This window comes from Peromyscus leucopus, chromosome 14 (assembly GCF_004664715.2).
Source record: "Peromyscus leucopus breed LL Stock chromosome 14, UCI_PerLeu_2.1, whole genome shotgun sequence".
NCBI lineage: Eukaryota > Metazoa > Chordata > Mammalia > Rodentia > Cricetidae > Peromyscus > Peromyscus leucopus.
The window spans coordinates 81,697,756-81,712,848 of NC_051075.1; the positions used below are offsets into that span (position 1 = coordinate 81,697,756).

At 38.9% G+C, this 15,093-nt stretch overlaps 2 gene segments (V, D, J or C); both read right to left on the reverse strand.

Moving 5' to 3' along the window:
* Positions 1-474: 474 nt before the first annotated feature.
* On the reverse strand, positions 475-1,062 carry LOC114685225. The segment is given in 2 exon segments: positions 475-848; positions 955-1,062. Coding segments are annotated over 2 exon segments (420 nt in total).
* Positions 1,063-7,434: 6,372 nt separating this feature from the next.
* LOC119089077 lies at positions 7,435-8,486 on the reverse strand. The segment is given in 3 exon segments: positions 7,435-7,478; positions 7,925-8,275; positions 8,382-8,486. Coding segments are annotated over 3 exon segments (441 nt in total).
* Positions 8,487-15,093: the final 6,607 nt, after the last annotated feature.

Sequence of the window (15,093 nt, forward strand, 5' to 3'; positions counted from 1 at the left end):
TGAACTTGAAGTGCACAGTCCTCAGGAAGAAGAGGGGAGGTTCCAGACCTGCTAGGATTTATGATCTAAGGATCATAATGTTCACCTCAATTTCCTCTTGGTTTTCTCTAAACCTACATTCTTTTCTAATCAAAAAATCTGACAAATGCTATGCCTGCAATACCTAAAGACTCCAGAATGGCCATGGATTCCCTTTCTATGGAATTCTAGTGAGCAAATTAGGGCACTTCATCTTCTCAAAGCTGTCAGTTGGCATTTTGTTCATGGGATATTATGCTTAAATTTTTTTTTTAAAATAATAGAAGGAGAATATGTAATGTGTGAGGACATTCGATCCCTTCAGAACATGTATGTAGAGAGAATTTCAGGGAAACTGTAATAAAAATTGCAGCCAGATACCTGAGAAGAGTGCCTAATCTAACTTGTATGCATAAACTCCTGAGGTGAACCTGTTTTCTGTGTGCTGTGCACCCCCTAGTGGCCCTGAGCAGCCTCACAGTGAGGTTTATGTCTGGGTTTATACTGAAGTTCTTTCACTGTGTATCTACCACAGTAATAAATGGCAGTGTCCTCAGATCTCACACTGCTCATTTGCAGGTACAGTGTGCTCTTGGCATTGTCTCTGGAGATGGTGAATCGGTCCTTCAGGGATGGTGCATAGTTGATTGTACTGCTATCTTTTTTAATTTCTCCAATCCACTCCAGCCCCTTCCCAGGAGATTGTCTGGTCCAGCCCATCCAGGATTCACTGAATGTGAATCCAGAGGCTGCACAGGAGAGTCTCAGGGATCCCCCAGGCTGCATCAGGTCACCCCCAGACTCCACCAGCTGCACTTCACACTGGACACCTGCAAAAAAACAGAGAATCCTGTCAGTAAACTGCCATAAAGATTCACTGTGATTTCTGCTCATGTACACTAAAACACTCAGTATAACTGCTTCTCCATAAATTACCCTTTAAAAGAGCAACAAGGAAAAGCCACATCAGCCCCAAATCCATGGTGTGATCTGTGTTCAGTGCTGATCAATGATTGGGGAGACCTGGGAATCCAGGGCTGATTGCTTTTGCCTGAGTTTCAGGTTCAGTGCTGGCCTGGTTTTCAAGAGAAGAGAGAGGCCTTATTTGCATGTCTTCTTGCTATATAACAAATTTTGTAGCTGGACCTGAGAGATGGCATGCTCTATTTTCTAAATGTCCTGGGGAAGTCTGATAATAAAGATAATGGTAGGAAAATTTTTTATATGATACTAAGTTATAAATGTTAGTAGACACTGCTTTGGGACATGCTCTGGAGCTCTTCTGTTTACTGTGTTGACTTCAACACTGATGTACTTAGCACTGCCTTAGTCAGCTCCAGTGCTAAGTGTCAATGCCTCATGATTTAGGGAATTCCCTTTCATTTTATTTATTAATTTATTATTTTTCCACATATTATACAAACCCACCACAGTCTCTCTTCACTCCTCTCTTCCCTTTCCCTCCCCAGCCTCGTGTCTACTATCATCCACTTCACCATACAGAAGGGTCTGGCTACCCATGGGAGTCAACAATGCCTGACATATCACGTTGAGGCAGGGCTAGTCTCTTCTCCCCACATCAAGGCTGGGCAAGTAATCCCAGCATGGAGGGTGGGAGAACTCCCTTTCAGTGTTGAATTCATACGACAGGACTTAATTTCTGTGTTCATCTAGGAAACTTGAGATGCTTGTCCAGATTTGTGTGTGTGTAGGTGTGAGAAATTCTTGTGTTATTAGCTTTGTAAGTTCCTGTCTCCCTGCACATTTACCAATGTGTTCACTAGTAATGGAGAGACCGATACACTGAACTTCTGTGTATAGCTCAGCCTTTGATTTCCACATGCCCTCCACATGTGAGAGAACAGATTGAACCTCAGTAAGTTACACCAAGTGAGATAACTCAGGCACAGGTAGACAAATGCTGCCTGTCTTGAGTACCATGGAGTTTGAAAAGCTGGACATCCCTCAATGGAGAGCATTGTTCTGTTTCACAGAGGCTGAGGAGGGGAAGGGAGGTGATATGGAAGAGCACAGGTCCCAGTTTTGCAGTACTGATGATAAAGGTGGGATTAGTATGTCAAACATGTTTAATTGTACATACTACATTTTTGAACCAGAAATAGTGGTGAGACTACATGTTAATTGGTTGCATTTCTGTTTCCACACTGTGTTCATAAATTAAACAGAAGATAACTAATTGATATATGAAATAATTATTTGCTAGTTAATGACTTTTAAAATCAAATATTTTAAAAAAGTGATAGTGTGGAAAGTCCTTGTTGATATCTACTGTATCTTCTCATGATTATACTTGAACAGAATACATGAATATGACTACTGAATTGATAGTACATGTGTCCTGAGCACATGACCATGTTGGTTTTCTTGTTTTGTTAGTTTAAATTAATTTGTTAAAGTTTTTCTCTCTTAACACTTTACCGATTTTCACTACTTCTCCATCTTTCCACTTTCATGTTCTTTCTCTCACTTAGCAGTAAAAACAGAAATAGGAAAAACCACAAAATCATCCAATGCAGTCCATGATGTTTTGTCAAACTCCTGATTGTGGGGCTTTGCCTGTAGTGCGGTTGACATACCTGGTGTCACTCCACTATAGAAAACTGACTTTCTCCCAGTGCTGTCAATAGTGTATGGCTTCCTTGCTTACAGTGAGGCTTGTGCCCACTTCCCCTCCTCCATGTTTGGGTTTGGTCTCGCTTTCACATCTATAGGTCTTGTTATTGCTGCTGTGAAGACCATCTTTCAAAAGTTCAGGAAGTAAAGAAGAGGAGTGGAATTGGCAAACTAATTACTCAATTGACTTTTTAATTTTTTTAAAGATTTATTTATTTATTATGTATACAGTATTCCGCCTGTATATGTCCATGCAGGCCAGAAGAGGGCATTAGATCTCATTACAAGTGGTTGTGAGCTGCCATGTGGTTGCTGGGAATTGAACTCAGGACCTCTGGAAGAGCAGTTGGGGCTCTTAACCACTGAGCCATCTCTCCAGCCCAACTTTTTAATTTTCTTAATTAAGAATTTTTTTCTTTCATTTTACGCACTAATCAAAGAGTCCCCCTGTTTCCTCATCCTTCTCCCCCAGCTTTCCCCTCCCAACCCAACCCCCACTCACCTCCACAAAAAGGCAAGGCCTCTCATGGGAAGGCACATCCAGTAGAGGCAAGTCTATGCACTTCCACCTGCCTCATGTCTGCACAAGGAGTCCCATCATAGGTATAGTGTCCAATAATCCCGCTCATGCACCAGGGATAGATTCTGATCCTAATGCCAGGGAGCCTCCCTAGAAGATCAAGCTATACAATTGTCTCACCATGCAGAGGGCCTAGTATAGTCCCATGCTGGCTCTACAGCCATTGATCCAAATTTCATGAGTTCCTACTAGTTTGGTTTGGTTGTCTGTACAGGTTTTGTCATCATGATCTTGATGCACCAGCTCATAGAATTCCTCTTCTCTCTCTTTGACTGTACTCCTGAAGCTCTGCCTGGTGCTTGGCTGTAGATCTCTTCATCTGTTTTCATCAGTCATTTGAAAGAGGCTCTGTGATGACAGTTCATGTATTCACTGATCTGACCACTGGGGTAAGAGAGTTCAGTTCGAGCAACCTCTCCACTATTTCTATTAGTTCAACCTGGGGCCATCCTTGGTGATTCCTTGCAACCTCCCTAGCACCGGATTTCACTCTATCCCCATGATATCTCCCTCTATCATGGTATCTCTTTCATTGCCCTCCAACTCTATCCCTGTTCCAGGTTGCAAATCCCATTTTCCTATGTTCTCAACTTGCATCCTCTACACTCCACTGTCCACCCCTCATTCCAAGTTTACTCATGTAGATCTCATCTATTTCCCTCTCCCAATGCAATCCATGCATCCCTCTTTGGGTCTTCCTTGGTAGCTAGCTCCTCTGGCGTTGTGAATTGTTATCTGGTTATCCTTTGCTATACATCTAATACCCACTTATGAGTGGGTACATACCCTGTTTGTACTTCTGTGTCTGTTTTACTTCTCTCAAGATGATATTTCTTCTTTCCATTCATTTACCTGAGAATTTCATGATGACATAGTTTTGTCTGCTGAGTAGTACTCCATTGTGTATACATATCACATTTTCTTAATCAGTTCTTCAGTTGAATGGCATCTAGGTTTTTTTCCAGGTTCTGGCTATTATGAATAATGCTGCTATGAACATAGATGAGCATGTGTCCCTGTGGTATGATTGAGCATTCATCTGGTATCTGCCCAAGAGTGATATAGCTGTGTCTTACAGAATACTGATTCCCAATTTTCTGGGAAACCTCCACACTGATTTCCAAAGTGGCTGTATAAGTTTGCTCTCCCACCAACATTTGAGGAGTGCTCCCCTTGCTCAACATCCTCTCCAACTTAAGCTATCTGCAGAGTTTTTTAACTTAGCCATTCTGACAAGCCTAAGATGGTATCTCAGAGCTGTTTTGAATTTTTAAATAAAGGACTAAAACTTAACTCTCTGGGCCAATGAAAGAGGGAAAAACACACAGAGGGACACATCTTCAGGGCCCCTCTATATTATTCTGTCTTTATTTTTTCCTTTCCTGCTTATATGCCTCAGCACAATCTATCAGAGCTTATAAATATTACAACATGACTTCTTTATATTTTTTAAGTGAATGATTATAATGAATACAGGTAAAAAGCAATATATTTCTCATTTTCCTTATATGATTTAACCTTTCATATATAACAGGTGAAAATCAAATTTTCCTAAAGAATCCACATACATCCACATCCAAGCAACTTGTTATATATTAATAACGCTTAAGTCAGCAAGATATGTTTTTCAGCTAGTTCTTTTACCTCCACTCTACACTTTGAAATTACAAGAATGGATTGATCATTTTATTTTTCATTACAAAAGGGAATCTTACATAATAATCTTAGAATCACAAATAAAAATCTTACATATGAAGACAATCATTCATTTCTACTTTAAATCCTCCTAGTGTATACCCACTAATCAACAGTTTTTGTTATTAAATCCTATTAGAATGCTTAGGGAATAAATGGGTACAAGGAATTAAAAATCTCCTTTGATCCCCAACCTATCCTAGCAAAAAAGGCATATCAGATATTAATAATCGACTGCCTTTGTTCTTGTTTCTTGTCCTCAGCAATTATCTCACTCAACTCTTAAAAGTCTGACTTTCTAACCTGTAAAGCCAAGATTTTCTACAAGAAAGCCATTAACAAAAACATCTTAACCTAACTTTACAAGCAATCCACATGTCTACATACTTTCTAAGGGTGGTAGTTAAATCATTAATCTGCTCCAGTAGCAATGGTTGGAAAAAGTCAATCACTGTCATTCTAAGTACAAGTCACACTGCACAATGAGGTCCTAGAAACCCACTTTGAGTTTTCATACAACTCATAGATTAAGAGGGATGTGGTAGCCATGAGAGCTATAAGCAGAGCTATGCTCAATAACAGCGTGAGGTCCTGTGGACATGTTGTTCTGAAGACTCATGCTATTTTAGGGACTTCTGCTTGCTGATTATCAATCAAGATGTAAGCCCTCAGCAACTTCTCCTGCCACCTGTCTTTATTCAGCCATCATCTACTTTAAAGCTCTGAGGCTACAAGCCTAATTAAATTATTTCTCTTTAATTTGCTGTGATCATAGTGTTTTAACAGAGAAATAGAAGAGTAAATAAGACAGATATGCTTATTATATTTCAGGGTAAGGGGAACTCTGCAAAATATAATGTTGGAATGTATTTGGCTCTTAGAGAAATGAGCTTGCTCTGTCAGTGATGAGATTTCACTCATAGACCCAATGTGATCCATGATGGATTCAGATAACAGTGGATAATTGTTTGATTTTGATTTTCTAGGTAGGGTGATTACAATAGTCCAGGTCTGGATGAGGGTAGGGTCTGAAGATGGGTGGATGCAAGAGTTCCAACAAGAGAAATCAGACATATGTCACTTCTTAGTTTCATTTTTAGGAGAGATGGACAGAAAGAAAGTGCATCTCGCATGGCTGTCCTACTCTGACAGGAGCCATCCTTGGTGGGACCAGCTTTAGCAGAGGATGTAAGGAGTTGGTGAGTGAAGGAGGTAAGTCATACCACTGTGGACCTGAGAATTGTTCATCCTCACTGACCAACAGTCAGAGTACTTCCTTATTCATACAGAATTTAGTAAGCAAAGACACATTCGTGATGTTCCAAAATATAGATCATATCATTTTTCTTTTGGGACCTCTATTTCACTTCATTTTGCTCATCTTTTAGTCATCATTAATAAGCTATGACAGAACAGAGTTATCATTTCAAATCATTTCCCTCAAGATTTAACATCGATAAAGACTTATCATTTTTACTCATCAGCCATATAATCCAAGTTTTAAGACTCAAGAAGAAAATGATCGTCTGTTTTCAAGTTGATACCTTTTGTAACTACAAGGACACTAGAACAAAACAAAATTTTCTAGCCAACCTAGGCATAATGCCAAGTCCCAGTCAGTGCATTATTAATTCTTAATGGTAAGAGTGCCCAAGAAAAATGCGCAGGCTAAAGCTGTTGCAGTTGTTTCCCAAATTCTGACATAATACAATGTTATTCCTAGCATTCTGTAATTCGTTGGTCATATCTCACCACAGTGGCTCTGTATGTGCTAACTTTTCTAAAAAAATGAGGTCCTGATATTTCATTTTTTATTGTTGTTCCACTTGATTCTTTACTCATCAACATACTTCTCTGTGTAGAGTTGAGGTAACTCCAGCTAATCTGACCTGTTGCTGTGTATGCCACATGATTGTCTGAGTGCATGCAGGAAGAGATTTGCAATCTGATCTCTTGCCAAGTTCTCTAGCCCACTGAATCTTGTTTCCTTTTCAAATTTTATTTGTTTTGAATATTGTGTTCATGAGTAAAAATAGGGACAAATGTCTTCATGTGTCACGACCTCCAATGCATGAGGAAGACCTTAAAGTAGATAAGGGTATCTCCCCTAAAGCAGGAGGGTAGTATGTTCAGGACTGTCCTGGGGAAGCATAGAAGCAGTACTCATGGGAGAAGGCATAAATGATTCATAAGAAATTTTCCATCAATCCAATATCCCCAAACTGTACAAATATTAAAAGTTTCCCAAGTTTGCAAAAGGTGGTGATGAAAACCACAGGAGGCACAGAGGGCATCATGAAGCTCACTTTGCTGGATCTTTGTCAAGCAGCTTTGGTGGATGTATGAATTCTGCCTTTCCCACCAGATATGGCTGTGTCAGGAGATCTCAGTTCTCATGATGTTTGATGGAAAGCATCAGTTTCTACAAATTTCTATGATCAACAGAGATGAAATCTGTGGAATAAAAAGCTGAATTAGCTAGAAGCACAGCTGTGTCTCATCTGACCTTAAAGTGCACAGTCGTCAGGAAGAAGAGGGGGAGGTTCTAGACCTGCAAGGATTTATGATCTAAGGATCATAATGTTCACCCTATCTTTCTCTTGTTTTTTACTTAAATCTACCTTCTATTCTAATAAAAAATGTGACCAATGTTCTGCGTGGAATATGAAAAGACTCAGAATGTCTATGGATTTCCTTTCCATGGAATTCTAGTGAGAAAAGTAGGGTATTTTATGTTCTCAAAGCTGTCAGTTGGCATTTTGTTCATGGGATTTGTGCCTCAAATTTTTAAAATAATACAAGGAGAACATGTAATGTTTTGAGGACATTGGATCCCTTCAGAACATGTATGTAGAGAAAATTTCAGGGAAACTGTAAGAAAAGTGCAGCCCAGCCACCTGAGAGGATTGCTCAATCTAATCTTGTCTGCATAAACTCCTGGTGTGAACCTTCTTTTCTGTGTGTTGTGCGCCCCCTGGTGGCCCTGAGCAGCCTCACAGTGAGGTTTAAGTCTGGGGTTATACTGAAGTTCCTTCACTGTGTATCTAGCACAGTAATAAGTGGCAGTGTCCTCAGATCTCACACTGCTCATTTGCAGGTACAATGTGTTCTTGGCATTGTCTCTGGAGATGATGAATCGGTCCTTCAGGGATGGTGAATAGTTGATTGTACCACTACTTGGACTAATGTCTCCAACCCACTCCAGCCCCTTCCCAGGAGCTTGTCTGATCCAGCTCATCCAGGAGTTACTGAATGTGAATCCAGAGGCTGCACAGGAGAGTCTCAGGGATCCCCCAGGCTGTATCAGGCCACCCCCAGACTCCACCAGCTGCACTTCGCACTGCACTCCTGCAAAAAAACAGAGAATCCTGTCAGTAAACTGCCATAAAGATTCACTGTAATTTCTGATTATGTGCACTAACACACTCAGTATCACTGTTTCTCCATAAATTACCTTTTAAAAGAGCAACAAGGAAAACCCACATCAGCCCCAAATCCATGGTGTGATCTGTGTTCAGTGCTGCTCACAGAGTCGGGAGACCTGGGAATCCAGGGCTGATTGCTTTTGCCTGAGTTTTAGGGTCAGTGTTGGCCTGGTTTTCAAGAGAAGAGAGAGGCCTTATTTGCATGTCTTCTTGCTATATAACAAGTTTTGTAGCTAGCGCTGAGAGATGGCATTTTTTTTTCTAAATGTCCTGGGGAAGTCTGATAATAAAGATAATGGTAGGAAAATGTTGTATATGATACCAAGCTATTTTTTGTGACACACAAATAGTATCATATATTTCATTTAATACTCACAAACAAAAGATGCATTTTATGGTTAATTTTATCCCAATTCTTCAAGTCCATTTATAAATGGTAATAGACATTGCTTTGTGACATGCTCTGGAGCTCTTCTGTTTACTGTCTGGACTTCAACACTGATGTACTTAGCACTGCCTTAGTCAGCTCCAGTGCTAAGTGTCATTAATTTTGGGAACTCCCTTCTTTTGATTTATTTTTTTTCATTTATTATACAAACCAACCACAGTCTCCCCTCTCTCCTCTCTTCCCTTTTCTTCCACAGACTCCCTTCTACCATCATCCACTTCTCCATACAGAAAGGTGCTGGCTACCCATGAGAGTCAACAATTTCTGTCCTAAACAGTTGAGGCAGGGCTAGTCTCCTCTCCCTGCATCAAAGCTGGGCAAGTAATCCCAGCATGGGGGATGTGAGAACTCCCTTTCTGTGTTGAAATCATGTGACATGACTAAATTCCATTGTTCATCTAAGAAATTTAAGGGGCTTGTCCAGATTTGTGTGTGTCTAGGAGTGTGAAATTCTTGTGTTATTACCTATGTAAGTTCTCTTCTCCCTGCACATATACCTATTTGTTCACTAGAAACGGAGTGACTTATAAACTGAACTTCAGTGTATAGTTCAGCATTTGATTTCTACATGTCCCCCACATGTGTCCACACAAGCATCCCAGAAAGGTGGCCTCACTCCCACCACCCCTGATCTTGGTCATTATGATTCATCTTATTTCATGTCCTAACTCAGGCACTTATCATTCTTGATCTTTCTTGTAGTCCCTCAGCTTGATTGTCACTATTTAGAGGCCATGGAATTTAGACACATGGGATGGACTTCTGTTTGGTTTCTCACATAACACAACCATGAATGACACCAATACCAGGTTGCTTTGTGTCCATTCTTCACTTTTTAATGTTTACTGATATGAGGACCGGACAATTGAACAATAGGTTTTATCTCTTAGTTTACTTATTCCATTTGAATGTACTTCAGTTTCCAGCATTGTAGATAAACCAGCTGAGCTTTGGGATATCATTGCAAACAGTGTTGGTCTCACTCTTAAAAAAGAAGAGCAAAATAGACCAGACTGCAGGTCAGCTCATCTAATTCTGCACAGGGCAGGGACTGAGGGGGAATTTTAGTTTAGAAAATTTCTGTACGCAGCATCATGAAACTTTGTATCATGGAGCAACTGAACCCTATGGAAGGAAATCCAGCTGGAAGACAGAGTCAAAGAGAAGGTTCAGGAAGATTTCATCCACAATGGGCACCATTCATCAGCATTAGTCCATGCTAATCTGGGATATAAACTCAAGATCGTTCAATATGTAATTCCACATCTTTATAATACAAATAGAAAAAGAGTGAAAGAAACAAAGAGGAGAGATTTGAGGGCAGAGAGGGAAGACTAGGTGTCAAAGTTGATGCATTTGAAAACCATTATGTAAATGAAAAAAACAGGTGCATATGAAAATTTCAGGCCTAAGTATCTGAAAAGAAGTCAACTTGATAATAAGTACCTAATATCAAATACAGGAATCGAAGAAGGACACAAACAGGTCACACACACACACACACACACACACACACACACACACACACACACACACACAAGCACACACACAAACACATTAATGTAGAAAAGAGAAAACATTATCAATAACCACATCTTATATATCTTATATTTTATACTATCAAAAGTAAATAGATAAAATTTAATTAGGAGGAAGTACTGTTACATCTGTAATGTAAGCAATATCTTAGGAGAGGTGAGAGGACTTAAGATAAAATCAGATAGCTTAATATAACTCTGTAAACATCAGGACACAGTGAAATTGCTAAATAAGGAATCATTAAACAATTGATTAAAGGACATGCATTGTAGCAATCTAAACTATAACAAGTGTTGGTGGAAAAAAGTGTAAAAAGAAGAAAGAAAATGGAAATAAACAGCTAGAGGCTTTATTTTCTTGCAAGGTTACATCCATCTAATTTTCTGGATTGGACAACAGGTAAAAAGTTATCAAATTGATTGTATGAAAAATATAAAAACTCAAGTATGTATTTTTCCAAAGAAAATTTTATTTAAGTAATAAAAAGTAAGAATAAAATATTAGGAAGATAAATATTATAGTGAAAATGCAAAGCAAAAAAGAGATTTTAGTGTCCATACTGATTTCAGTTAAAGATAATATCATTAGGGAAAATCATTAGCAAGCTACATGGATTATTTCATATTATACAGACATCTGCTGTGCCAAAGAGCAAAACATCTTACAATGGTTCTCAGGCAGGAAATGAGTCAAACACCCTCAGACCTCGGGGTATCTGCACCATGCAGAGGTAACAGACAGTCAGGCAGAGATCAATTAGGAGGCCATGAATTAGAATATGGCCACAAAACAGGAAGGTGTACTAGGGGTAGGACTCTCATCTAATGCAATAGGACATGGGGGCAATAAGCCCACTGTCTGTAGGAGACAGAATGTAAAAGGAACTGGTAAATTTAAATAAAGTCTGCAGTATATTAAAGATAGAGGCAGTGAACCAAATGTACATGGCATACGCCATGTGCATTTATTGAGAAGGGAGCACAGGGCACACTTGGAGATTTGTGTGACCAGATGTTTCTCTCACACTTTTTTGTTGTTTTTGTTTGTTTGTTTGTTTTTGACATAGGGTTTCTCTGTGCAACTTTGTGCCTTTCCTGGATCTCACTCTGTAGACCAGGCTGGCCTCAAACTCATAGAGATCTGCCTGCCTATGCCTCCAGTATGCTGGGATTAAAGGTGTTTGCCATCACCCCTTGGCTCTCACACACTTCTTTAAAAATAAAATTATTCAAAATAAATACTTTATAGTAGAAGAGATTAATAATACAACAAGGAAATATCATGAAACCAAAATCTAGAAAAGATATTGGAAACAATGTTAGTAATACTTATATTAGGAAATGTTATTGAAATAATTATTTGCCTTAAAGCCCTATCAATAAGAGGGAAAACCTGCCTGGATGTCTGGTACTGGAAACCTACCTTATAGTAGTCATAGTTTGCCGTGGGATGGTCTGTATGTCAAATTACTCTGATTGGTCAATAAATAAAACACTGATTGGCCAGTGGCTAGGCAGGAAGTATAGGCGGGACGAAGAGAGAGGAGAAGAGAAAGAACAGGAAGGCAGGAGGAGTCACTGCCAGCCGCCACCATGACAAGCAGCATGTGAAGACACCGGTAAGCCATGAGCCACATGGCAAGGTATAGATTTATGGAAATGGATTAATTTAAGCTATAAGAAGAGTTAGCAAGAAGCCTGCCATGGCCATACAGTTTGTAAGCAATATAAGTCTCCGTGTTTACTTGGTTGGGTCTGAATGGCTGTGGGATTGGCAGGTGACAGAGATTTGTCCTGACTGTGGGCAAGGCAGGAAAACTCTAGCTACAATATCTCTTTGAGGGAGAACTTACAACTGTCATTACTAAACAGCATAATGTCTAAATACATCATTAATATTTATCTTTATAGTCACTGACAAGTGTAGTTATCTCCACTCATCAGCAAACTTCCTTTTGCAATCCCATGAGACCATTAGAGAAAACCACTACAGAAATAAATGTGGAGTGATAAAGCCAAGCCACAACTGATTGATCATAACTCCTGTAGTTAAGGCTCAGAGATCACACCAGAAGAGGGAGAAAAGAATGTAAGATTCAGAAGAACAAGAATTTTGCTGAGGGATTCTGTCTCTTGGAAATATTAGAGAAGATACACTCATTAAATCTAACCAATATGACTGCTGAAGCATGACCTAAACAATAATGACACTAACAGACAGACATGTAACACAGAAGGAGGTCAGTTTATCTGCTCTCAACCCTAGTCAAAGGATTACAGGTACCTAAGGAGCTGTGTGTGGGAGAAATAGTCTTCTATTATAGTACAACAGTACACCAATAGGTTTTACAATACCCAAACTCCCTGAAAACATATTTACACGTAACATTATATGGACTGAGAAGCATTTATTTCTGTATTTAGAAATGGGTATTTTTATATATAATACATATGAATATTGTATGTTTATATTTTTAAGACGTTTCATGTGTGTGTGTGTGTGTGTGTGTGTGTGTGTGTGTGTGTGTGTGTGTGTGAAAAGAGGGATTAAATTTGAAAGAGAGCAGAAGCAGAATAGAGTGTACAGGACAGAATAGATTACATTTTACTCAAGTATGGGAAGCAAATTTGTATTTGAAACAATATTAATATTACAAAATGAAGAAATCTAAATTCCTACTTCTCAATATATGAGACACCTGAGTATGTGAATGAGTAGGCCTCTGATTTTTGTTCCTTCTCTTGGGACTCTTCCTTTTGTTGATTTGCCTTGTCCAACTTCAATGTGATAGATTTTGTTATAGCTGATGGTATTTTATTTTATTTTATTTTATTTTATTATGTCTTGTTAACAACAAACAAAGGCATCACTGGAAGTTAAGATCATAAACTGTGAAACTTTTTAAAGAAATATTTGAAGAATATGTCATGGCATTTGGGCCAGGTTTTCTATGGATTAAAAGTCCTAAAACAAATGATCCAGAAAAAAATTAACAATATTACATCAAAACCAAAAGTTTCTGCATAGCAAATTAAATGAACCAAGTATACAGAAAACCCAAAATTGAGAGAATATATTTAGAAAGCAAAACCTGATAATGAGTTAGAATCAGGGATATACAAGTAGTTAGTAGTTAATTGCTGTGGATATCATTCTATATAAATAAAACACTGATGGCCAGTGACCAGACAGGAAGTTTAGGCAGGACAAGAGAGAGGAGCATTGGGGAAACAGGAAGAAGGAGGAGAGACACTGCAGCCCCCGCCAGGCCAAGCAGCATGTAAAGACTCTGGTAAGCCACCAGCCACGTGGCAAGGTATAGATTTATAAAAATGGGTTAATTTAAGATAAAAGGACAGTTAACAAAAAGCCTGCCATGGCCATACAGTTTATAAGTAATATAAGCGTCTAAGTGATTATTTTATACTTGGATTTTTTATACTTGGATTTTTTACTTGGATTTTTTATACTTGGATTATTTTATACTTGGATTTTATACAGGGCTTGGGGAACCTGGAGAGAAGCCCTTCAGCAACAGATTATAGCTAGGGAATAAACAGGCCATAGACCAAAGAAGTAGATGTGTGTTAGAAGAAGGCAGAAAGACTCCCATAGGGGAATTAGAAGTGTTCTGCATTACACATCATCAGAAATATGAGAGAAAAATCCTGCTGAAGTGTCTCAATTTGTATATGGATATCACCCAAAGAACTGAATGAAAAAAATATCTGGTACAGATGTGGAGGGCATGGAACCTCATTCATTGAATGTAAATTCCTCCAACCATTAGTATAGACAGAATGGGAGACTGCAGATATACACGATATAAATACCGTAGGGAGTTGTCTCGCGATTGGATGTGTCTGACAACCTTGAGAAATCCTTGGTCTAGAGATGTGTGAACACCCATGACCACTGCAGCACTGTTGTCAGTAGCAGTGACTTGGACAGCCACATCCCAGAGCAGCCACACATGGAAATGTAGGAATTGTAAGTTGGTTCTCAGATGTACCAGAAAAGAAAGTCAGTTCTGTTCTTGGAGAGATGCTTGAACCAGGATTGTATGATACGATTTAAATAGTGAAACACTGAAAGGACAACACCCATTTATATGAGTTTGGTTAGGCAGAAACATATTCAAGCGCTCTAGAGATCAACAAATAGTGCCTTGTATGCAGTGTATACTTACAGTGACCATGTGAAGAGATTTTAATTGTGTTTACCACCTAGGTCTTTGTTTCATATAAATCACATTTGCTTCATTACTGTGGGATATTTTTAATTAAAAACCCCAAAAGCAATCAAAAATCAGCACAAAACCCTAATCGATCTGGGACATTGCCTGTGATGATGTTATCTCTCTGAGCACTAAACCATGATGTACAATGTGTATCTATCTCTTGATCAGGTGACTCTGAAACTTAACTGTCAACATGATCTGAAGAACAGAACCGAGTCCCACACATGGTTGAAATTTTTGTGTTGTAATATTGACATAGCTGTCAATATCAACTAGGCAGTCACTCAAGAATGGACAAAGGATGACCACATAAATATGGTTCCAATAGAATCACCCAACATGTTACACACATTTTTATATGTACATTGAGAAGTAATGTGGTTAAAAATCAAGTCATTAATCACTGAAAATATTTGTTCTCTACTGATACTGATGTGAGAGCAAGATAAGACAGAATTATTTTTTTTACACAAGAAGGGTAGAAGCTTTGTGCCAACAGCATTTGAGAGTGGAG